The following is a 26,563-nucleotide window of genomic DNA, read 5'->3' on the forward strand; positions in this document are numbered from 1 at the left end:
GATGAAAACAATTGTGTGAAGTGAATTAAAGTGGTCCTGCAACGGTTCAAGCAAAACCGATTGCACATTCGAAAGTCTTCGATTTTGATACTAATAGGATCCGAGCCCGAACGAGGGACATCCATACTAAGAAGATCCGAGCCCGAGGGAGGGAGCTCATTATCAAGAGCATCTGAGCCCGAATGAGGGAGATACATGGTCCGAGCCCGAATGCGGGAGACCAAGTGTGAACATTGTCATAAAAGGGTGTCTCCATCTGAAGAAGGGAGACCCATGATGAACATTGAAAGTGAGAACTTGTGCATGTGAAAATCCAGGTAGGAATGGAACTTTGAGATTTGTTTGTTACGACAGACCCTCTGCAATAAGAGATTTATCACAAAAGAGGCTTTGTCAGAAGGCCATGATGTCTGTGCTTTGAACTGTATCCTTGTGGCTGAGAAGCCAGAGTGTGTGCAAGGCTCGAACGTGCCGCCTTGCACCGTGCTAAAAACGTGGGGAAGGGAAGCCAACTGCTCAACCGTCCTGACATATTATTTCTTGAACACTTTTCTTTTTCATACAGCGTTGTCCCACACCCGTTTGTATTTAGAAGTAAGGATTGGCAATAGGTTTATTAGTATAGGCCCTTTTATTTTGACAGAGACTCGACTAGGACTGTGTTATTATTATTTGATGGTTGTAGCTTGCTCCCATCCTTAGATTTAGGTTTAGATAGGGGTTTAACCAACCCATTTGAAGTTCAATAAAAACCCTTGAACTGTGATCACTTGTGTATGTCTTCCCTGTTTGATACCATGCCTTCCTTACAGGTTGTAAAAGAACATTTCCTTCAAAATAATCTAGGTATTTAATTGCTGACCTGGCAAGGTGACACTTTTTGGGGTTGGCTGTGAAACCTGCTTTCCTTAGGGCTTTTTTTACTTGGTCAAGATGGTACATATGCTCACTCCAGGTTTTGCTCTGTATGGCTATATCGTCAATATAGGCCCCATAAAATGTTGAGAAAGACGAAGTACCCTATCCACCAGTCTCTGGAATGGAGCCCAAAGGGGAGTACCTTAAATTGGTGTAATCCGACTCGAATGGAAAAAGCAGTCTCTCTTTGTCCTCTGGGTTTACTGGCACTTGCCAATATCCTTTTGTTAAGTTGATTGTAGAAAGGTAAACAGCAGAACCCAATTGGTCAATTAAGTCATCGATTCGCAGCATGGGATAATTGTCAAAATGTGAAATGATGTTTACATTTTGAAAATCTATGGAAAATCTACAGCTATTGTCTGGTTTCACAACAAGAAATATTGGGGAGGACCAGGCACTTTAGGAAGGTTTGACTATGTCAGAGGCTAACATGTTCTCTAACTCCTGTATAATTAAATCTCTTCGGGCCTCAGGGATTCTATAAGGCTTTAAGTTGATCACCTTTCCGGGGGGAGTACACATGTAATGGAAAAACTCGTGTACTCTTCCTGGCTCGTTACAAAAGACATCAGTAAACTGGTCTAACAGGTCTTGAACATCCTGTCTTTGGTTTTGGGACAGATCCGAGGGAATCAAATTGTTTCCACTTGGATCTTCTGTTAATAGACTGGCCAGTACCAAAGACTTAGATTGTACTGCGACTTCTCTTTTAAGAGATGTATATGATATATTTGTGTCTTTATCCGTCGGTCCTGTTGGGAGACCCAGTAATTGCACGGACCTGTTTGTGCTAATATATCATATGGTCGATGACACTTATTTAACATTTTATTCACAGAGGTGGGTAACAAAACGAAAACCTTTTGCCCAATGGAGAATGATCTGAGGGTGGCCTTTTTATCATGCAGAATTTTCTGTTGTTCTTGAGCCCTTATGAGGTGGGAATGAACTATAGCTCAGACTGTGGTCTGTGAGTGTCAGAAATGAAAGTCAGACTCAAAGTTGTCATGTTTCTGGTTAAAGACTTTTATTAACTTACACAGGTTGGGAAAATGCCTCTCTGAACCTGCTCTAAAGAGGAGTTTCACAACCTAAAACCAAAAAAACAAAAGGCTCTGTCTGTGTCAGGATGTCAGAAATCAAAAGCTGCCCTTGTGTCCAAACATTTTGTCCTAACCCTCACACTACAAACAAAATAATAAAGCAAGAAGGGAAATGTCTTTAACTTGGTATTGGCAAAAAGTGTTCATAAACAAAAATAGAATAGCTGCAATGTAAATGTTCTCTGAGATGAAAAATAACCTTGGTTCCACAGGGTGACTCCCTTTACATGGATTCTTCAATGGCATGGCACTGTCTCTTGGTCTAACATTTCATTGTGTCTTTCTTGGCCCACAGCAATCCTGTTAGGTGAAAACCCTTAAGCCTTGAAAATGCTTCTTTAACAAAAGCTCCTTCTTTGTTCAACAAACACTGTCCTTTCTTGACACTTCTTGTAGGTTTGTAATTTTCCTGGTATACTCCCCTCCCAGGATGTCTTATGCACTCGCAACTGCCTGGTGTACTTTCCTGCCAGGACTTCTCTTGTACCTTTAACTGCCTGGGATGCTTCTCGTGCCAGGACATCTCCACATATACTTTCATTTGCCTGGTGTACTCTTGCCATGACTTCCCCTTTTGTATTGCCAACTGCCTGGTATGCTTTTGCCAGGACTTCTCTTCTTGTACTTTCAATTGCCTGGTATACTCTTGAAGGCACACCCATGCATGCTCACATGAGAAAAAACACAACCCGCTAGGGAAAAAGGCCCAAGACACCGCTTGCAAGGTTAACAATTATTTATTTCTACAAAATAGAAGTGCATCAGCAAAGAACTCTTCTGCCACTGAACGTTCTGATCTCCATAGGCATGTGTGGCACATTATAAGCCCAAATGACATCACTGATGAGGTAATCATATACAGTACCATTCTACAATACTAATTGGAGGAGTCTTATACATGTAGTGCCATCTTCGTCCACGTGGGCGTTACTGAGCTCGTCATCCATGTTGGAGCTGGCCTAACAATGAATTAGCTACTTGCAAAAACAATATTATTTTATCGTTGTAACAATTCACCTGGCAGATACAGGATTGAGCCCGGGGGGAGAGCAGAGGTCACACTAACTCACATGATCCACACACTCCCAGACAGATCAGCAACTCCGAAGGGTCTGCACCTTCGTTTTAGGCTATAATTTGACGCCACCCTGCACCTAGCTGCACAAATCACATGACGCATTTCTGAAGGTGCAATAGCCTTGCCTTCTGATCTTAGTGATCGATTGAGGGGTGTAGACGTTTTATGGTCGGTGGTCTGGGTTTGAATGGTGCTGTGGCATGCAGGGGTCTCAGGATCAAAGCATTGCAAAGCTGTATTTCTTATGTGGGGATCGTTGGAGGCAGGAGGGCCTTGCTTTCGATTCTGTGGGATGGTACTGCCAAAAGGCGCTCTGCTCCCTTCTCATGACCTTGCAAGGCACATTCTTCCCAGGGCGCGAGGGCCTGTAACTTCTTGGAGAATGGAGGATTTTAAGGATTCCTGAAACCTGGCCAGGGTGAGGGTGGTGTCCGTGCTCATGCAAGGGATCTAATATTAACACACGTAATGTTCGCCACGCCTGGTCCTAAATTCTAAGATGGCTGCCATTTGCCAAGATGGCATTCACACCCGAATCTACCATATAGCTTCTAACGCATGCACTAAGGTGACCGTGCACCCTCCTTTATGTACACCCCCTCCCCTTTTCTCCCTGGATGTGGTCTCTTAGGGTTTATTTCTCATCCAGTATTGCCTAGGAGGTGGGAAGACCTCCTTCCCAACACTCTTGCCAGGACTTTTCTTGTATTTCCAGCTGCATGTTTTACTCTTGCCAGGACTTCTGATTGTGTACTTTCAATTGCCTGGTATACTCTTGCCAGGGCTTCTCTTGTGCTCTCAATTGCCTGGTATACCCTTGACAGGACTTCTATTCTTATAGTTTCATTTACCTGGTATACTCTTGCCAGGGCTTGTCCTCTTGTATTGTCAAACTCACATATACCTTCTTTGACTCAGTATATCTATCTGTTTCAATGTTTGTTTCTGCTTTCCCCACATTTGCACTCCATGCAATCATATGTTATTGGGGGTTGTCTTTTCACTCTGCCCTTCTGACTTGCAAACAATCTTATTATTGTTTCAACTTTATAACTTTCAACTTGTCGTTGGCGCGGTTGCCGAAATGCCCCAGGGCACCCACTTTGCTTGGGCTGACTCACCGGTTATGTGAAGCGTCTTCGGTCCTGTTCGCACTTACGCAGCGTCGCTCTGCCACTTGCTTCCTGCTCTGGGCCGCTCGGACGTCTCTCTGGCCTCTCCTGCAGCTCCGATCCTGCATGCCTGCTTTCCTTCAGGTCCCGGTAAGGATTGTGCTGCCTCTTTGAGCTATCGAACGCCCATGAGTCCTCTCGCGGCTCCTGGCATCTCCACGGCACGTCCTGCTCGTGCAGCATTGTCTCCCTTCCCTGCTGGTGAGCTCTTCTGCTCCGCCACACCAGCTCATACCACCAGCACTCGCAAACCTCTGCAGGAGATCCAATGTCTTCTCCTGAGCTCCCTCTCATTGTGTGGTTGCCAATTTTCAATGTCCTGTGCACAGGTGTTTTCATCGATAACTAGCACGCTCATTGAGCTTGAGGCTCCTGCTGCCCTCCGTCAATTCCTTCATCCTCCTTGTCTCAGTACTTAGGTGGTTGTGGAGTCCATTGATGTCAACTGAAGATTTATGTGGTTGTGGGAATTAGAGTCTATTGATGTCACTTGATGTATAGTGTTTAGAGAGCCTCTCTCAATGACTCCACATGAAAGATCAGTTCCATATGAAGGGGATTTAGAACTGAAAAAGGTTTTCTTTGATCTTTTATTCTTTGGGTCAAAGATGGTAGTTTGGCCTAAAGTGTGTTGTGAAAAGGTCTCTTTATTTTCCCTAAAGGGGGGAACAGATACATGGCAATAGGCCATTAGGGTACTGGGTAACAGGGGGTCTTCTTCATGGGCAAATAGGGGATACCACGCCTCATCTAATGAAGCCATGACATCTCCCTGGTAGTTGTCTTCTCCCAAGTGATCTTCCCTCGTATAGCCCCCCCCCCAGGGTCAGGATCAAGATCAGGTAGCGGCTGTAGTGCCCTGGCCACATGGGAGGAGGTCACTGCCGAGGAAACCGTGAAGACTCCGCCGGATTCATCACAGGTCATATGTTCCTTCAGAAGTTGGGCGGTCTGAGTTAGAGGGAAATAGGCTTATTCTCTCTCCTCCCATGTCTCCCTCAACAGGTCCAAGACTCCATGTAGGAGTTCAAAGGGTGAAAACCATAGGGAAGATTGGGGGGTCTTTCGGATGGCAAAAAGGGCCCAAGTTATCGTTACGTCCCAATTTCTTCCATCTGGTTCCACCAACTTCCTGTGGACACTTTTTTATTAAAACACTCAATAAGACCATCGGTTTGAGGGTGATATACTGTGATTCAGAGAATTTTAATTTGGAGGATTTGCTTGGTTTCAACCTTAAGCTTACTCATAAAGGTGGTTCCCTGATCAGTATCCAGCTCGGGACAAAAGGTATTAGGTGTTTTAATATCTTTTGTGATGTGTTACTTCTTAAGGGAAAAGCCTTAGGATATCTTGTAGCATAATACAAAATATATCAGTTTCCTATTTTTGAAGATTTGAGTAGCCCCACAATATCCATAACAATGTGTGAGAATGGGATGTCAGTAATGGGTAATGCTTGGAGCAGGGTCGGAGCTAGGGTATGGGCCCTGGTTTTCTGACATAGAGCACAGGTAAGAACAATGGCCCTCATTATGACCCTGGCGGAATACGAAAAACGATGGCGGAAATGTAATACCGCCATCGAATACCGCCCGTTGCGATCATGACCCGTCACCGTAAAGTACGATGCGATTAGCGACACCGTAGTGAACGCCAACGCTAACTGCACCAAGTACGCGCACGCGCGCCGTGCAAAACCGCAATATCCGCCATGGCGCAACGGTACGCGAATGCTGACCCCAGTGGACATTCACTTAACTCCATCAAGCATGGCGGAAAGTACCATTCCGCCATGACGAGAACTACGGCATCGCGAACCAACCGTAATGGCCCTACTGAGTGCCTGTACTCCACTCCCTGGCCACATTGCACAACTCCTCGTAGGCGCAATGCAGTCACACCATGCAACCAGTGAAATGTAGAAGTCACCCATGCATGCCAACGAACAAATGCATGCAGGGGCCCCAAGTGCCCTGTGAGTGGCCATCCACAATTGGCAACACACCATTGCCGTACTGATGCAGCACAGGCATCTGAAGGTGCAAGTACACCAAACTGAACTGAAAATTCCATGACACAAAACAACAACAGTCCCCCATCGCTTGCCACCAGTGTAAATCAACATTCAAAGCAGTAACCTGAGGGAGACTGCACCAGCCCTGTACACATGCCAGTAGTCAAACCAACCATCAGCATAAGCACGTACCACACAACTGTACCCAGAAGCCGGAACCCAATGCAGAACACCTCACAATACATCGCGCCACAAATCTGAATATGCCACATTACTAGCAAAGAATAACGCTACACGGTTAATATCTGAATATAAATTTAATGCACATCAAAATCACCAAGCCCATACAGCCATTTGAACATAAACTCACAAATGATCAGCATTACTGTGGGCTGCATCCGCAATAAATGACCAGCTTCCCCATGTGTGACGCCCTGTACCTTCATGGCACACAGGGGCTACATCAACGTCCAAAAAGGCAACATGGAAGCGCCTAGGACTGCAGGGCCGTCCCATGAAGTAGGCACTAGTCCAGCTGGAAGCTAGGTATGCTGCACCTAGCCACTAGTACTGCGTAAGGGCATGTGGGCCATTGGCGATCGTCCCATAAGATCGTAATGGTGCTCCACTGATTAACTCGAAGCTGCAGGTGTCGACTGTAGAAGCCATCTGCAGGAGTGGCGTACAGATGGCAGCGGCAGAAGGGGAGGAGATACCTGTCACCCAAATGAAAAAAATGATAGTATGGGCATCCGAACTTCATATGTATAACTCACTTCATTCAACACACCAAACCTACAACCATATGCATGCTAGCCCACTCATAAGGATCAATTGCACCCAAAAATCACTTGCGAATTATTACGACACAAATCGAGGTGAATACACTATTTCAAACAAGTGTCTGTGTGCATGCGCCTGTCAGAACAGGATCCATCAGATGGGATCATCAACGTGCATAGACACAAGTGATTGAAGGCGCGTCGAGACAGGGAGGGTTCAACAAGGGCAGACAGACGATGGACCCACTATGGCAGCCTTGCATCACATAGCGCAGGGGAAGGGGATAGATTCCAAATAGCCATGTACATGGCAGACTCCCAATTAAATCATCTTTCCATGCATCCATTCATCATTCCCTCATCCCGTTATGAAAACGCCTGAATATTCACTCACATAACATTCGAAATTTCCATTGAGTCTGTGCGTAATGCAGCCTCCAAAATCCACTGTGCTCCTGCCCTTATTCCTTGTGTAGTGAAGTCACATGTATATGGGAACGTCCTGCCTTATCGTCCACTACGCTATAGCGCATCCCATTCAAATCATATCAATCATTGCATTCCCGTCATGGGCCCTGTCCCAAGGACATTCAACAATAGAACGTTACATTTCCAGTCAGACCTGTGGGCGTCTCCACGCCGCTAGTTGAAAACCGAAAGCGCTGTCCTTCGAATTCCTAATTTGCAACATCACGTCGAAAAGGCATCTGTGAACGCTTGTATTCACAAATACATCTATGCAGTGCGGCTGTGTGTGAAAATGGTAACTGACCTCAATCACTGATGGGACTCCCGGCCGTCGGTGAACGTCGGTACAGTGCTGCATGAGGGTCCACCGTTGATCGAGTACTACATTCCACTGACCCTTCACAAGTCTGCTCGCGAATGCAAATATAGTATGTGATACAATGGGACCATAGCAGAATTAACATATAAACCAATATATCACTGCCATCGGGATTAAAAACATGAATGTAAATGCAAGATGCCATGCGTCGAATTGCAGCGTTGTGTGCGGGACGTGCTCGCACGAAAGGCATTGCAGCTGACACAGGTGGAATGAATCACCACAGGTGAAGGCTATACAGCCTGAAAACACATAAATTGCACTCCTGGCGGGGCACTCCTGTACCGCCATGAGAAGGTGGCAAAGATGGTCATGGCATGTGTCATGCTACACAACATGTGCGTACGTAGGAATGTGGCCATGCCCCCCGACGCAGAACTGCTAGCACCTGAAGATGGTCATGATGAGGGTGGGGATGTGGCAGCACCTCAAGGGGGCCGCGAGGCACAGGAGGCCCGTGAATTACGTCAGAATCTCATAGATGCATGCTTCTAGCACTCACGCCTGGTGGCTGTTACATGGACACGGGACTTGTGGCACTGTGTGTGTCTGGAACATGCACAATGTGGACTGTACGCCAAGATAGGCCTCGTACACAGAGATCAATGTCCACACATCTCATTGGATGAAAATGAAGAATTGTATTGCAGATGTGAAATGACATTACACACCCAATCGACCCGCCACCCAAAGAAGCACAACAGACCCCCTCCACCCTCCTACCCCCCCGCGAACACCAGTGTCCAATGACGCTCATTGTCAGTGGGCAGACGCTATTGCAAGCCCCCTCTCCAGGTATCAGGGGCACCCCTGCCTGTGGAGCGGCGGTTCCTCCCACATCTACGTTGGGGGCTGCCCTGGACGGAACTTGCAACGGATGATGTCTCTGCCTGCTCACGTCCATGCATGTCCCTAAGGGTTTGTGAGAGCTCAGTGAGCACACGGCGCACAGCGGCAAGTTCACCACATACGTCTTTGGACGTCGCATGCAGTTGCCCCCTCAGGCTCTCGGTGCTTCTCTCCATTTGTCCCCTCAGGCTCTCGGTACTTCTCTCAATTTGTCCCCTCAGGCTCTCGGTACTTCTCTCCATTTCTGCCCTAAGTGCCTCAGTAGATGTTTCAATGGCTGCCTTAGAACCCCCACATTCAGCAGCATGCTCCTTGAGGAGCGTGGCCAGTTGCTGCTGTTGCACTATCATCTGCTCGAGGGACTGTTGCCTCTGCTGGGCCATGCCCATTTGCGGTGGTGTCACAGAGGGGCTGGACGCCTCATGTTGCCTTGCAACAGGCCTTGTGGGGGTTGGCCAGTCGTCGTCTTGTGGGTGCCCCTGCGTGGTTTCCTCATGGTGTACGGGATGATACAAACAGGGGGATTGAGACAGGTCATGGATGTGTCCTACTTCGGCAGCACCGTTTTCTGTGTCGGAGCATGCTGGCATGAATGCAGTGTCACCTAGGGTGCTGCTGCCACCAGAAGCAGTGCCTTCTGTGGCATCCATTGGGGGGACCTGTGGTGCTGCTGTTGTGGACATGCTGGCTGATGGGGTGCCTGTTGGAGTCCCCTCCAGTGTGCTGCCACTCGATTTGTGCAGCTGCCGTGTCTTGATCCGTGCAGCTGAGGTGGAGGGTCTTTGGCCGTTGGTCTTGGCCCTCTTTGCAGGTGTGCTGGTAGGGGTGTCCTGAAGCTCGTCGTTGGAATCAGACCCTGTGGTGGAGTAAAGGAGGGCGAGCGTTATTCATGGGTCTGTGGTAATTGTAATGGCAATTGTGTCACATGCATTGGGGTGGTACCTGGGGTGATTTGGGTCAGGGCCTTTGAGGTGGTCTCATTTTTGTGTGCATTGGGGATGCAGTTATTTTGCAGTCTGCAGTTAGGGTGTGCATGCTGCACATGTAGAGTGTGTTTTTGGGATTTCTAAATATTTATTTATTTAATCTGACTTTTACGGGGCGCTGTCATGGCAATGTATGTGGTCGTTCTCCTGGACATGTGTTTCTATTGCACTATGAGGACACATGGTACTTCACATGGTTGGTAATTGTGGATTTGGCATAGTTTTATTTGGGCCACCTACCTGATTCTTCTGATGTCTGCACTCCTTTCTCCATCCCTCCGACTCCCTCTATGCTCTCCATTCCAATGGTGGAGGCACAGATTTCTTCCCAGGGGGTCAACTTGATGGGTGATTCCGATCCTCCCCCGGTAGCTGTGGCAATGTTCCGGTTGGCAGAGAGTATGCTCCGGACGCGTATCCGTAGGTCGTCCCATCGCTTTCTGCATTGCTGTGGGTTGCGGGGTGCGGTCCCCACCGCACTTACCCGCTGTGCCACCAGCGCCCATATGGCCTTCTTGTTCGCAAGTGCCGTCCTGGTCATTTGCGTAGAGAAGACGACGGCGGCATTCTCCTGGAGGGTCTCTGTGAGCACGGTGAGTTCCTCGTGGGAGAAGTGGACCTGCCGCTTGCGGTCGCACGCTTTTTTAGCAACTTTTCCCATATTTATTTTTTTAAATGGGGTGGCTAACGGGTTGGGATGTGTCTCAGGGTCGGATTTTTTATGGTTGTGTTGGGATTCTGATTTTATAGGTGTACGGCGTGCTGTTTCCCGTTCCGGCCCCATGTTTTTACTTCCGTTTCCGTATATTTACGGTGACCGTATTTTGCGCTGACCGCTCATTACGGTGACCGCTAAGATGGGTGGCGGAATTGCACCTAGGGCGATGTACGACGGCGGTAAGGGGCGTTTTGGGGTCATTTCCGCCATCGCGGACTTTGCACTTCCGCCATGGCGTAATGCTCGTGCCCGATGGGTCAGAATTAGCCGCACTTTCCTCCATCGTGCAGTGGCGGAAACGCTATTTACGCTATGGCGGTCATGTCAGTTGCTTTCCGCCAGGGTCGTAATGAGGGCCAATGTGTTTTACATCAGCATATACACCAGGACAACAGAATCTGTTCACTACCTCTTCCTGTGTGTTTGGCTGCTGCTAAATGTCCACCCATTAGATGTGAATGAGCGATCTCTAATACCATCCTTTGGTGGGTTTTGGGGACTGTCTTTGGCTGCTGCTAAATGTCCGCCCATTAGATGTAAATGAGCGATCTCTAATACCATCCTTTGGTGGGATTTGGGGACCACAATATGTGACCTGGGTGAGCCTTTTGAACTGGTATCACCTCTATAAAAGAGTTCCTGTTTGGTAAAGCATGGCCCCTCTTTCTTCCTCCCTTCCTCCTCCTGTTGCGTTGGGTGAACACTAGGTCTGGAATGATCTCTGGTTCATCTCCCTAGGAGGGGGTTCTTAACATTGCAGATGATGGCATGGGCTCTTCATCTGCCTCCCCAAATCCTTTCTCACCTCTTCCAGTCACCTTGGTTTGGGTGTGATCCAAAATCCTAGGGAACAGGGCTTGCTGTAAGATCCCATGGACCATTCCTTTCTCCCAAATTGACAGTGTAGAGTTTTTAGCCATTGTTCTGCATTAGAGTCTCAACATCACCCCTATAGTCAGGATCTACAACCCCTGCCAAAACGTCTAAGCCATGTCTCCAGGCTAGCCCTGATTTAGATGTGAACCTTATATAGGTTTCTTTTGGGGGTATCAAGATCAGGTCTGTAGGGTTTCTTTTCTACTACTAGCTAAATGAAAGCCAATAGATTCTATGGTGGCTATAGTCGGATTGGTATCCCGCTTCACTCAATTTTACAAATTCGAGGGTACCTCAGTTTGTATCAACTGAGTCGGATGTCTCTCCTGACACCATATGTAAGGTATCAAGAGTAAGACTCGGACACAGTGGCATGTTAAGTATTGATTTTAAACTTTTATTTATCACAAAATATTGAGTTTGGGAGAACTTCTATCTATCTCTAATCCTAAGAGGTGTTTCCCTGCCTAAATGAAACTAAGGAACATCTGTGTCAGGATGTTAAACAAATGAGCATCCTCTGTCCTCTGTCCAAAACCCTAAAGTGACCCTTAGACTCTAAACTCAATATAGGGAGTAAAAAGGGGATTTCTGTAAGATAGGTACTTGTAGCTTTCTTTCAGAGTTCAAAACATAAAGTTCTAAGGTGTCGAAAACAAAAGAAATAAAGTTCCACCAGGAAAGGGTCTTCCCTTCCCCTAGATTTCTTCTGGTAGTTTGAATGTCACTTTATCACAGTTCAAGGAGGAAGAGTATTTCCTCGAGTCTCCTTTAAATACACAGTTTGCTTTAATCTTTAGTTTATCTCACTCTGTATCTCAATTAATTTTAGAAGGGGTATTGCCCTTCTCTTTTCCTTTCACTGTTTCTCTTTTTACCCCTGGTGTACTCTCCTGCCAGGGTATTGAGACTTTATTACTGATACTTAAAAGGGGTATGGGTCTTCCGTTTTTAGATTCGTTCTCACTGTTCCACAGTTTCAGGTTTACTTAACTTCTTACTCCTTGTTTATACTCCTGACAGGATATCACGGTTCTGATTCTTCGGTGCGGATCCCAGATTCGCAAAGGGCCTGGTTTACTCTCCTACTAGGGCTACATATCCTCTCATGGGTGTGAATCTCAGGCTCACTGTTTGCCTCGTTCACTAGCCTGTCAGGACTTTTCCTTTCTCCACTCACTTTTTCTTTCATCCAAGAAATAATGCTTTTCCAGTATTGGGTCATCAACCCTTTCTCAGCAAAGTTATTATTGGTATCAACTCCTCTTTTCAAATATTGGGTCACTTACCCTTTCTTAACACTGGTCGTATTCGTGTCAATGTCCTTTTCCAAGCATTAGGTCAGCGACCCTTTCTTAACACTGCTTGTATTTGTATTAGTTCCTCCAATTACTTTAATTGGGCTTTCTTGCGCTGTTAATGATATGCTAGACTTGCTCTCAAGTGCTCTGGTAACCCACTCACTCTCTCTGAGCTGACCGGGCAGATCTGGCGTTCCTTGTGTCCTTCCGTCTTTTTCTCTATTGGTTTGCTGACTGGGGGTGTGTCCCATTATCCGGTTGGTTGCCGCTTTATCTTCCTTTGCTTCCGGCAGTTCCACCTGCCTATAACAATCAAGCAGTGAGCTTCTCTTGGCCCGGTCTCTCTGCACGCCTTTCTCGCCAGCCTCCATGCTGACTTCCACAATGTGCTTGCCTCCGGTGTTCCAATCAACGTCAGCATAAGCTGGGTTTTGCTGAAGTCTCTGCCTCTCCCTCGTATTCTGTTCAGCTCTGTGTGTTTTAAATTTCCTGGTATTGGTTAACACTTTCCAAAGACTGGAGCATGGCGTTTGCATATCACTTCTGGTCATCCTCATTGTGGCATTCCGATTCCTCGTCTCAGTACCAAAAAAAAAGGGGGTGGGGGAGTAAATAAGGTTGTTGGTCAAGAAAACTTGGAAATTCTTTATCTGCGTCACAATAAGCCATACAGGCCTGTTGCAAATGCACATGGGTGTTATTAGGAATTACATTTGAAGGTTTATTTTGATTCAGTGTTTTCCTGCCTCTCTGGAGTTTGTCCTCACCTACATGGTCCTCCCGCAGATAGCCAACCCCAGGGTCAGAATCAGGTAGCTTCTGCCTTTCCCTGGCCATGTAAGGGAAGCTTCCCTCCAGAAAATCAGTAACAATATTGGTAGATTCGGCACACCATCTTCACAGGATCTGCACCACATCCATCAACACAGATAGAAAAATGGCTACAGCAATACAAATTCAATCTCGCTTAACCAGGTCAGGGCAGACCACCCTGTGGATTTCCTCTCGTGCCTCCCAGGGCCAGCAACGGTGGCAGAAGTACTGGAGTTCACAGAGACAGAAGATCATATCTGCCAGGTGATCTGTACGATGAAGCCAAAAGCAATCAGCATCACTGACATCACCATTGCCACAATGCAAGATCCATGCTGCCACCTAGCAAAAAATGACATAATATCAGAGACTGGCACTCCTGCCTGCAGCACAATCACAACTGCATGAAAGCGGCCCAAGAATATCCAACAGTGTTTTTCACAGTGCTCTCTATCCGGCGTGCAACACCATTGAGCTGATCGGGCTTCAGCCCCACCGAAATGTGAGCTGAGGGGCGGGGCTGAGGCCCGATTAGCTTTCTGTTAGTCAGAGAGGTTTAAGAAGCCATTCTTGAAACAGGCAACATTAAGGTTTTACTGTGTTTGTACAGCAAAATGTATTTGTACAAACGCAGCAAAACTTTGAAGCTGCTAGTTTCAAGAAAGGCTTCCCTCACCTCTCTGCCTAATAAAAATCAAATGAACACATCAGCCCCCTCCCCATGGTTGTAATGTTCTGTTATTAAATGTATAAAGTGCACGTTCACCCAAAGGCATCATGGCGCTCACCTAACAGATAGAAACATCTTGCTTTTCTGATATTCTAACTAAGAAGAAAGGTATTCAGAGCCCGGCGGAATGGCAAATCGTTAGAAGTAGCCCACAGGGACATGGGGAGAGAATTCCAGGATCTAGCGGCCACCACAGAAAAGGCACGACCACCCATACGGAAAAGTCTCACCCGAGGTATTTGAATCATCAAGGATGATCGAGAGCAAAGAGCACTAGAAGGCACTTACAGAGGGAACTTGGCTTGAAGATAGACAGCACCAAGTTTATAAAAGGCTCTGTGACCGATGCACCCCATCTGCTCTTCCCCGACAGGCACATCTCTGTGTGTTTGGGTTATAAACTTTTATTACATCAAAAACAGGGTTGGAAAAAGGCCTAACGGCCATATGCTGAGGTGGGATTTCCCTACCTAAGTGAAACTAAGTATGGTCTGTGTCAGGAAGTCCAAAGCAAATGGATGTCTGTGTCCAAAACCTGTACCTGCCCTCACATCTATTTGTATACAATGTGTTAGGATGTCAGCATCACAATTAGAAGTGTTGAAATAAAAGTTCAGACCTTCTTCCAGCTCTTGGTTTTCACAGGGTTCCTTTTCCCAAGGTTCAATATAGTTCACACTGCAAAACGGGGACCCCGTTCCCCAAACTTTGAAGTCTTTCAAAACAACACAATTCCTTTGGATACTTCCCGGCTCTCCTGGTTTGGTTTTCACCAATTTCATATAGTTAATTTCCTTACTTTCAGACCACACAAGATTTCCTTAGATTTAATCACAAGCTTCTTTGTAAGTGGCGTTTCTATAGATGGGTATACTCGGACTAAGTGCAGTTGTTGGACCACGCAGTTCACCCATTACAGGTCACGCAACCAAACATACCTTACTTGCTTCTTCTTTATAGTCCCGGGAGGATAACTCATTGGCAAAGTGCTTGCCTCGGAAGCAAGACTACACGAAGCAACACAGGTTCGATCCCTGGGTCTGCGCTTAGAAACCTCTGGGTATTAAGTGCGTTATAAATAACCTATCATATCATATCATAGGCACGTTGCCACTGTTTCAGTTCTACAGTCGTGCTTGCTTTATCCACATTGCGCATCTTCATGGTGTTGTATCATTGCTTGTTTTGACACCCTTCACTTGTTGCATTTTCACATGCTCTCATGGCCCTTGCCAATGTTTGTTCACTCAAGTTACACAGTTCCTTATATTCTTCTGGCTCTTGCCTTTGCTTGTTTGCCAATGCGTGTTCTCTCTCACATTGCACTGTTTCTTATATTCCTATAGCTCTTGCCAATGCATGTTTGCCAATGCTTGTCCTCTCTCGAATAACACAGTTCCTTATATTCTTAGGGCTCTTGCCAATGCTTGTTCTCTCTGAAATTACACAGTGCCTTATATTCTGATGGCTCTTGCCAATGCTTGTTTGCCAATGCTTGTTCTCTCAAATTACACAGTTCCTTCTATCAGGAACAAAATTACTCTAAATCAGATCGGTATTCAAAAAGTGCTTGCTTTCATTTTCATTCGTATTGTTATTGAAAAAGTACTTGCTTTCATTTAATTTGACATTCACTAAAGGTTTCCCAAGTTTTATGTGTTTGCCTGCTGTCCCGGTGTCCCCCTGTCTAGGTTGACTAACCGGTCTGTGCTTAAGACGTCCCAGTGATGCTTCCAGCCGCCACAAGTTCTCTCTCATGCGGCACCTTCCTTCGTCTCCCCAGCAGCTGTCCTTGGCTTCGCTCCTGCCTCCGATGTACCTCCTGTAGCTCGTGTCTCACGCTATGGCTTCACTTGCTCACGCCGGTTCCCTTTCCGTGGTCCACCTCCAGCCTCCAGCTTCTTTTAGCCTTGCTTCCCGCTGCATATACTCTGCATCTTCCAGGGGTTCTCGAGCACTCCGTCTACCATGCCACCTTGCAGGAGAGGTCTGCTCTCGTCCAGCAGTCCGCATACCTGCTTCCACAGCTGACTCCATTTCCACTGTTCTTCCTGCTTTTAAACCTCCCACCAGCTTGATTGGTCCAAAAAGCACTGGACTTCTCATTGCTGCTTTGGGAGTTCTGCACTGCTTTTGGTTGCTTCCTCCTCGTCCCAGTACCTAAATAGGGTGAGTGTGTGTGAAAGTCAATAAAGAGAGGATGCAGGTTTCTGGTTTGTGTCTTCCTCGTCCCAGTACCGGACTGGTGTTTACTAGGGGATGATCTATTTGAAAAATAGGGGTGGGACAGGTAATAGCCTATAAAGGCTTGGGAGCCATTGTACTCATGGTGAAAGGGAAATGGGTGATACCATGTCTCACCCAAGGGTGCCTCATCTCCACTCCCCAACTCTCCTCCACCCAGGTAGTCCTCCCTCCCATATCCACCCCCAGGGTCAGGATCCAAGAGCAATGGCCTTTCCCTGGCCACCCGAGAGGAGAATATATTGGGGAAAGAAGTGAGGATGCCCTCAGATTCCTCACAGGTGGGAATCAATAAGTGTTGACTTCTGCATGGTACAAGAAGGAACATACCTATTGGTAGCAATCAATGATTACTCCAGGTACCCCAAAGTGGAAATATTGTCATCCACATACACAGAAATAGTATTGCCTGCCCTAGAAAAGATATTTGCCACACATGGGCTTCCCTAGTCAATGAAGACAGACAATAGACCACCTTTCCAAGGCAAGGAAGTAAAGAAATATCTGGAGGATCTACAAATACACCACCAACGCAACACACCTGGGTGGCCCCAAGCGAACAGGGATGCTGAACAGTTCACGTGGACGCTGAACAAAATCCTCAGAATCGACAAACCACAAGATCTCCCATGGCAATTCGAACTACACTGGTTCCTGAGGAACTACTGACTCACCCAACACATGTCCACAGAAGCACCCCTTACCAAACTGATGTACTGAACCGTGCTAAAGTTGTCAATATCACATCAGGAATCCAGCACAGCGAAGAACATAAAGCAGCAGCAAATACACACCAAACGTGTCAAAGCCAAGGCGCACATGAGCAACAAAAGACACACCAGGACTTTGAGGTTTTGAGTAGGAGATCACGTGTTAGTTTGCAACAATACTAGTAGAATGAAGCTAACACTCCTGTTCGACAATGCTCCCTGGACAGTAGTGAACAGAACAGGAACACTAGTAACGGTTTGATGTGGTACAGAGACTATCACCAGGAACTCATCATGGTTCAAGCGGCTACCAAAATGTGTGTGAGAGGAAGGTCCAGCAGCGACCAATATGAGAGATGAAACTGAAAACAACAAAAGCACAGCAACCCACCTGGATTTCACAGAGGAAGAAGAAATGCCCCACCAAGACGGACCAGAGATATCACCACAACCACCAGAGCCAGGAGGAGAGGAAACTCTGGTGGAGATCAGCCCGATAACAGAGTCAGCCTGACACCACAACAGGTACCCTCTGCGGGCAGCGCCAGCCCCTTCAGTAAGACTCAGAAACTATGTGTGCCAGAAAAGAGAGATAGCCAGAATATAAATGTTGTTCAGTTGACCAAGGTTATATTGTTTGTATTGATGAAAAAGGGGAGGGATGTTATGTCCAAAACATTGTAACCATTACACTAAGTAACCCCGGCACATAAGCGCACACGGGCAGGGACGACGTAATAAAAGGGGCATGCCCCAGGGAATCCGGGTTCAGTATGGAGCATGCCACCAGTTACCCTGTTTGTCCCATGTCCTTTCTTTTGCTGTGCCAGTGACGGGCCGTGCTGTGGTAGCGTCACCACACTGCAACCAACTCTTGCGCAGGGCAGAGCCTACACAACAATGCTCTCCCAATGTAACTTGTTGCAATTCAGGGCTCCTTTAAGATTAGATACTTTCAGGACCAACAAAGCAGAGGGTCTAGGAGGTGAGAGGGCTGGGTGCATGGCCCAATATTGAGGTCAATGTGACTTAGCAGATAGAGGTGCAGACTGCTGCCCTAATATGGCATAGGTCTAGCCTGGTCATGCTGCACAACATCCACCCATCCAGGACATGAAACAGGATGTCTGGTTAATTGGCAAGGCTCTGAGGAATCCTCCATTTACTGCCACCAGGCAGTTCATCGTGCAGCCAGAGACTATCCCTGCTTGATGTCCCAAAGGAGGGGTAACCAATGTGACTTTGCCACAGACATTAATTAAGTGCTAGGGTGGGCAGAGCCTACAATGATTCCTTATGGGAATTCAGGACGAACATATAGATGCCCTTACCACTTAATGGGTTAAGGTACTATACAAGGACAGGGAATCTGACCTGCTATTCTAACAATGCCCACCAGCCATGCAGTTCATGCATGAGGAAGGATAGCGCAAGACAACGCAGTGCAACACAGGTTTGAATCCCGACCCCACGCTTAGGAACCACTCGTTGGTATTAAGCATGTTATAAAACAACAATTATAATTATAGACTGAAGAAAACAGAGCCATTTGAAACTAGCTAACGATCAAGCGCAAGCGCATCATGCGTGATCCAAACAGTGACGCTTGCGAGCCACCGGTGCTAGCCACCGGTGTTCTGCATCCTCCTCTGATCCTTGGCCTTCAAGTGTGGTGAGTGAGTAGTGCAAGGCATTATGAGAGGCATTGTTTCTTAGCACAAAAATGAGTGTGCTGGCTGCCAAAAAGCCTAAATGGATCCATGTGGGAAGGGCAATCCCAGAGCTTCCAAATTACAAAAAACATATGTTTCGAAAGCAAAGTCCAACACAGGCCAAAGGTTTCCATTAGTAATGATCTGGGAGAAAATCCTGACAGGAAATCTTTATCTTTGATAGAATGTATTTCTTGTCAGCTTTATTTTTGTGTGCTTAATTTTACAGTTTATAATTGTGCAATCCTTATTTCTCAGTCTTCTCATTGTACTACATTTCTGCATTTTCACAGTCTCTATTTTTGTTGTATTTATTTCTAGTGTTTAGTTTGACAGTTCTTATTAAATCTTCATTTTTGTGATGTTTATTTTGCTATTTTGTTAATACTGCACGTTATTGTTGCGTTGAATCTCCTGTATGTAGTCTTAAGTGTGCAGTCTTAGCCTTTATAGCTTTATTCCTTCAAATGTTTTCAGTCTTCGTGTTTTTTGTGGCATGTGTGTTTGGGAGTCGTTTTTTACCTTATTTTTGCAGTCTTTACTTTTAGTAAGAGGCAGCTCACTTTCAGTTTCTTGTTGGTGGTACATGCATTTTGACCTCTGCGATTCTCTCTCTCTTTCTATTCTGCCCTCTGGCCTGACTCACTCTGCAGGGCACACACAGGATGTGTTGATCTCCTCTGACCTCCCCCTCTCCATCCCTTTGGCCACTCCTTTCTCCTGGAGTGATCACTTCCTCCTTTCCTCCCATCTCTCCCTCTCCATCCCTCAGGCCAAGCCAACTCCAACACTGCCACCTATCTTCTCAGTCATCCGACCAATTAAACATGTGTCAGTTGAGGCTTTCGCTGCCACTTTCTCTCCCCCTCCTCCTACTCCTCTGGCTGACTCACAACCCGACACATCCCTTTCCATGCTCCACTCTTCTATCTCTGATACTTTGGATGTTCTTACCCCTGTCATGAGGATCCGCCTGAAGCTCAAAGCCAAGTGCAACTCTTGGTACGACTCCGACCTAACTACCCTTAAATGCAAGTGTAGGGTGGCTGAGAGGAAATGGCAGTCTTCTTGTACATCCTCTGAGAAACGGATCTGCCGCCTGCTCCGAAGGCAATACGGGCTCCTTGGCCGAACTAAGAAGAGAGCCCACATCTAAACCCGCGTCTCTGCGGCATCTAACAACTCGGGCAAACTCTTTAAAATATGCAAGGAGTTGGCCAACCCTGCTGCAGTCTCTAATTCTCCTGTCGCCTCCCAGGCCCTTTGCATGGCCTTTGTCTCTCATTTCATCTTAAAAACCCAGGACATCCTGTCCACCCTCTTGTCTTCTAATCCTCTTCCCCTTCTCTATCTGCTAACTTTGGCCCTCCTGCAGCTGCCCCTCCCTCTTTCTCTTCCTTTCCTCTGTTCTCCCCTGACAAGGTTTTTAGACAAGTCTGATCTATGAAAGTCTTGTCAAAACAGGTTCTTCCCTGTTCATCTAAAACCATCAAGGAGCACATTGACACCCTTGCAACTGCTCTGGCTGACTTCTGCAAATGCAAAAAATGCCATATCACAACCTCTCCGCCTCTGGAGCCTTCCCCTTCCATCTGAAGCACTCTGTTGTGCACCCTCTTCTCAAGAAACCCACAGCAGACCCCTCATGCCTGGCTAACTATCACCCGACCTACTTTACTCCTTTCCTGGGCAAACTCCTAGAAAAGCTGGCCATTTCACAGCTTAATCTTCACACTGATTCTGTTGGTTGTCTCCCTGACCATCAGTCTGGCCTTAGAGCTGCCAGAAGCACAGAAACTGCTCTCCTGAACATCCGTGAAGAACTGCTCTCCAACCATGACTCCAACATCCCTTCTGCCCTCATCCTACTCAATCTCTCTTCTGCCTTTGACACCTTCAACCATGCCATCCTGCTCAACCGTCTCTGTGATAACCTGGGTATCCCCGATCAGGCCCTGGCCTGGCTGACCTCTTTGCTCTCTAATCGACCCTCCAAGGTCCAACTTGGGCCCTTCCTTTCCTCTATCTCACTCTCTACCTGTGGCGTTCCACAGGGGTCTAACCTCCTCCCTGGCGGCTGTTCAACAAATACCTGGCACCCCTTGCCCACCGCATTGCCGCTCTCTGCTCCAACTTTCAGTGCTATGCGGATGACACTCAGCTCGTTTTCAGGCTTCCCTCCGCCACCTCTTCTTCTCTCATCTCTGACTGTCTGTCTGCTATCCAGGAGTGGTGTGCCGCCAATTATCTCTGCCTTAATGCCAGTAAGATGGAGATTCTCCTCATCAGCACACCTGCACCCACCTTTCCTGTCATTCTCTGACCGGTTTCCCTTGGCTGTCTTCCTGCTCCCACCTGTGAGGCTAAGAACCTCTGGGTCATCTTTGACTCCACACTCTCCTTTTCTCCTCACATCTTTGATGTCTCTAAGAAGTCAAACTACCAACTGCACCTACTCAGAGGTATTCTTCCTTTCCTCTCCTTCCTCCAGAAGCTGACTCTCTCCAGAGGTCTGGTTCTCTCTAGGCTGGACTACTGCAACTATCTCTTTTTAAATCTGCCTGCTTCTACTCTCCGCCCTCTGCAGCTCATCCACAACAGGACTGCCAGACTTGCCCCAGAAAGCCATGTGCACCTGGTTACCCTCTGATTTCGGGCCCTCGGATTTCGGCCCTCCCTGCCACACACCCGCACTGCCCCCTAGCAAACCTTGCACTTGGGTCTGTATCTGTAACCCTACAGTCCCTTTACCTGCATTTATCAGAGACAACCTTGTCTGCGCTCGAAACCTTGCACTTGCCACCTTGCCGCCTACACCACCAGCTGTTGTTGTTTCATCAATTCTCCCCTCTCCCCTGCACTTTCTGCCTTCCCTCTCCCCTGCACTTGCGCGTTCTCAATGTCACTGGGCCTAGTAAGTTTGTTGTCTTGTCCTCCCTTGTTCCCCTCCCTTGCCTCGTCGCACTCTGAAACACTTGTGTATGAGCGCGATACAAATAAAATATCATATCAATTCTGACAGTACATATAGAACAAACAGAATTGTCTCTTCACTCTTGAAGTGTTGTGGTAATTTTTAAGGAATCTCAGAAGAATGTAAGGCAGAAATGCCTCCAAGGGGGATTTGAATCAAAGATCATTAGAGGCGGCACTCAGTCCACACCACCTATCTTACCCGATACTAGTTGACATAAAGGATCAATATGTATATAAAATAACATATATTTGTGTAAAGCACTGTGATAAAGTTTTAGACTCTGGTTCCTTAGCATCAGTGGGTAAAGAGTGATAGGTAAGGGCGGGTGAGGAGAGGGATCTCGGGACGGTGTTGTCCAAAGGTCACATGGGCAAGCATGCCATTAGTGCTTTCAGTCTTGAAAGGTGGTAGGTTGCGCACATTCAGTCATTTATAATGCTTTCCACATTGGGAACTCTTTCTTTATTTCTAATTCAGGGATTCGAAGCCAAGGATAGGAGACATCATACAGAAGCTGGCCCCCTTCCTCAAGATGTATGCAGAATACGTCAGAAACTTCGACAACGCCATGCAGCTTATCTGCTTGTGGATGGAGAAGTGCCCGCGTTTCCAGGAGATCATCGAAGACATTCAGGTGAATTGGGCATGCGAGTGGCCCTTCATTCAGCACCACGATGCCCTTGGCGGAATGTGCAGCCTACCATCCATTCATTCTTCACCTCCTTGTTGCAAGACTTGTCCAGTCTCTCTTTTGTTGCCCCAACAAACACATGGTGCATGCAAGGCCTACTCACCTGCTCTAGAAGACACAGTTCCCATGATGTTACTATTGTGATTTCTCAGTAGCCCCTTAGCCACGGAGGTCTACAGTGCCCCCTTAGTAGTCACTCCTTCTACTTTTGCTGACTCAGCATTCACTGACCCCGCTTATGTCCTCTTTGGCTATCTCAGTCTACACTTATTCCAACCAGACCATCTTCTGCTGACTCAGTCCTCACTCTGCTAGTCCCTCCTACAATCCCTCAGAGCCCACTGATCCATCAAGGGTCTCAACTGTTGTAATAGGATTCGAGACCAGGTGTAGGTGCTCTGAAGCTATCCCTCACTTTCTTATTTGGTACCAGAACTTGCTGACCTCACCCAGAGTGTCTTCTGCTCCCTCAGAACTCATTGACCACAGCTGTGCCCTCATATGCTGCCTCATTACTCATTCAATGACCCCAGCCACCTTCAGTTCCCTTAGTACTATTCTGGCCATGTATCTGCTTTGTCGTCAGTACTGATGTCCTCATATGTCCTCCCCTGAAGTCAAACTGCTTCCCCACTCTCTGGCCGTAGAGTACACTGTCGGGGGCAATGCAGTCATGTGTTCTTTTACCCCATACAGAGGAGAGAAGTGTCTGCGAATCTGAGCTTGCGTCACCACATGCTGGAACCGGTACAGCGAGTGCCTCGATATGAGCTCCTTATGAAGGAGTATCTGAAAAAATTACCTCCTCAGTCACAGGATCGACCTGACACAGAAAGTAAGACTTGTGATCGATGTCTCAAGTTACTGCACCTCACCATGACATGTTTAGGAAGTGTCTGTGTGTGCTTATCTGTGTGTGTGTGTGTGTGTGTGTGTGTGTGTGTGTGTGTGTCTCATTATGGAAGGTATGTCTGTTTCCAAGCACTCAAGAAAACCTTACCCAGGCTTAAAAAGATGTAGTCATCATCAAGTACTTCCCTATGCAATGGGTTTGATGAGAAGCAGTTTGCAAGGTGCCCTGAGAGGTCTAGGCTAAATATGGGTTTTTGATAAGAGGCCCGTTCACCCGGGCACTGGAATACTGATAGCAGCAGTTATGCTTTGGCATGGATTGCCTGGCAATAAGCGAGGAGTCTAGTCACTTGTTTCTAGGGTATGACAGTGATTTCTTACATACTTAAAGCCAAGCCCACACCTGTTTCGACCCTAAATGGGTCTTTTTCAAGCTGTGTGTTTGTGTGTGAGAGTGTCGTTGGTGGCGCTCTTAGGTAAGAGCTCAGGTTTGATCACTGTGACCACTCATCTTAGTGCTGAGGTCCCCTAGGCCCATCAGGTTATCGAACCTGAGCCCTTACTTAAGAGCTCCACCAATGACACTCTCACCAACAAACACACGCCTTGAAAAAGACCCATGTTTGGTCGAAACACGTGTCAGCTTGGCTTTAAGTGTGTAATAAATCACTGTCATACCGTAGAAACAAGTGACAAGACTCATCAGTTATTGCCAGGAAATCCATGCCAAAGCACAACCACCGCTATCAGCAGAGGGGTTGCTAGGGGAGGGCTGAGGCAGGTATAGCCCCGGGTCTTTTGGTTGGAGCCCCGGATAGAAGCTCAGGGACAACAACTGAAAGGCTAGCTAGCCCTGAGTACCGCCAGTCCCGACATTAGCTTAGTCCCTGATCTTTTCCAGACCTAGCAACACCCCTGGCTATCAGTATTCCAGTGCCCGGGTGAACAGGGCTCTTATCAAATAATCCCTTTTAAGTCACCGAGACGGAAGAGCACCATCTCCAAAGAGCCTCTCACTGGCAGCAGGACCCAGCCTAATTACCATGATCAGCGCAGTGATCTGCTTTTTCTAGTGCTCTAACCCCTTTTCTAGTACTCCAGGCTAAATGGGACTGAGCTACAGGCAAGGTATTCTGAGGAAGGATTCAGGGTAAGTGGGTGGAATACAATAAGTGCACACAGCCATCTTTAGGTTTCAAGCTAAATCTTGGCTGTTCAGAGGTCATTGCAAGTGTACATGCTCACACACCTTGGAACAATAGCCTGCGCCTTGGACTCCCATAGAACAGTGAGTGGATGGTAATGTACAGTCACACCACCCGTACCCTGCAGACTGAACATTGACCTCTACTGTATAGGCCCATACACTCCTAACCTTAGGCCCTCATAGCACTGTGCTGTATGGGTGCATACATGCTTAAACCTCAGTCGGCATCCATGGGGCTATGGTGTACAGTATCCTATACTTATTAGGGCCTCAGTCTTCCATGCAACTTACAGAACCTTCACCTGCACTGTTTTGGTTTGAAAGCACATAAACTACAGTACTGATCCTTGGCCTCCATAGAACTATGCTTTAGAGACCCATAAACTACAAAAGGATCCTTAGACTTCAGAGGGACTGTAGTCTACTCGAGCATACACGCAATAGCTGCATTTTGGAATTTAGTCTTTCGTAGGATTGTTCTGCACAGCCTCAAACACCTAAAAACAACAATCTGAGCGTGAGACTGCCATAAGGCTTTAGTGGACAGGGCTGTACACTCTAAAGTATGTTTTAACCATTTACTTCCACAGGGACACACTGTGCTGACTAATGCACTCATACATTAGAGTCTGAATCATAAAAAACTCTACAGGAGTGTAATGTACAGCCTTCTATACCCCTAAACTACACTCTCAAATGTACAAATCCATACAACTCTATTGTGCTTGCAGATGCACCTATAATCAACAGGATGAAATGTCAACTATGTGCTGGTTGTAGGGTACAGGCTCTAACACCCGTAAACTGTTGATTTAACCTTAGACTGTCATAAGATTGCAATGCACAGCCTCATACAAACACACAAAAGACTTAACATACACATTTCATAGGACTGTAGTTTACCGACAAATACACTGGTAAATGACAAACTGAACATTTGGCTCACACAGGGCTGTACTGTTCTGTGCAGGCCCATACATCCGTAAACCATGGAATAAACTTTCTGCTTCCTTAGGATCCAAACACAATCAGATAAGCCACAGTCTGGCTCGCTGACACCTAGAGGACAATACAGTACAGAACCGCACATCAATGAATTACAGTCAGAATAGTATCCTTGCTTGGTATTATACAGGCTCATACACCCATGATCTATTCTCTTAGCCAAACTACCAATTTCAAAAGGACTCTGCAGGCTCCTACAATCATAAACCTCTGTCAGAACCATAGGCTTGTGTAGGACTTTCTGTATAGGCTCAACCTAAGACATTCATTAGACAGTATTGTACAGATGCATACACCATTGAGCTACAGAGTGAAGATCAGCTTATCTATTGAGTGTACTGTAGATGCTTAAATAAAGGTGTATGGCTGCAGTCGCTGATCCTCCACTCAGTATAGGCATAATTATGTGTGCCTTCTGCCTGGGATGGTGTATCCTGGCCAGCCTCAAGCCAGTAGGGATATAGGGTACTAATAGGATATACACAGAGGCCCTTGTGCAATATGAATTGTAATCAACAAACTTGTCTTGGTGCTTTGGCAATCCCAATACTGTTAGGACTTGGTTGCAACCACCTACCTCTGGCTTTTTTTAAATGTGGTTCATGCACTATGTGAAAATATGCTCACAATAACTGCAAGACATATGTCCATGACAATGCGATCAAAATTGATGTAAGAGTCTTGATCAATTGTCACTCTAACTATGCTGTTTATGTTACAATCTGTTTGTGCAAAACAAAAAAGTCTATGTGGGCAGTTCTATTCAACAACTACGAGATAGGATACGAGAACACTTGGCGACGCTGAGTAGCCAGAACAAAAGATATCCACCCGCATCCCACTGGCAGTAAGAGCATCAGTGGGGAGTGTGAGACAGGCATGGTATCAAGAGAAACACAGGCTCAAAGATAAGTTTTCAAAACCTTTATTTCTAAAAGTTCTTGGGTTGGTGTAATGCCTAACTGGCCCTAA

At 46.8% G+C, this 26,563-nt stretch overlaps 1 protein-coding gene across 3 annotated transcripts in view; it reads left to right on the forward strand.

Moving 5' to 3' along the window:
- FGD2 (FYVE, RhoGEF and PH domain containing 2) overlaps positions 1-26,563 on the forward strand; it is a 414,855-nt gene that overhangs the window by 245,608 nt on the left and 142,684 nt on the right. For all 3 annotated transcript variants that reach the window (XM_069633421.1, XM_069633424.1, XM_069633422.1), the window contains 2 exons: positions 22,314-22,470; positions 23,224-23,362. In XM_069633421.1, the coding sequence (XP_069489522.1) occupies positions 22,314-22,470; positions 23,224-23,362 (296 nt within the window). The remainder of the gene's footprint in view (positions 1-22,313; positions 22,471-23,223; positions 23,363-26,563) is intronic.

The sequence above is a fragment of the Ambystoma mexicanum genome, chromosome 13 (genome assembly GCF_040938575.1).
Source record: "Ambystoma mexicanum isolate Mex_15411 chromosome 13, UKY_AmexF1_1, whole genome shotgun sequence".
NCBI lineage: Eukaryota > Metazoa > Chordata > Amphibia > Caudata > Ambystomatidae > Ambystoma > Ambystoma mexicanum.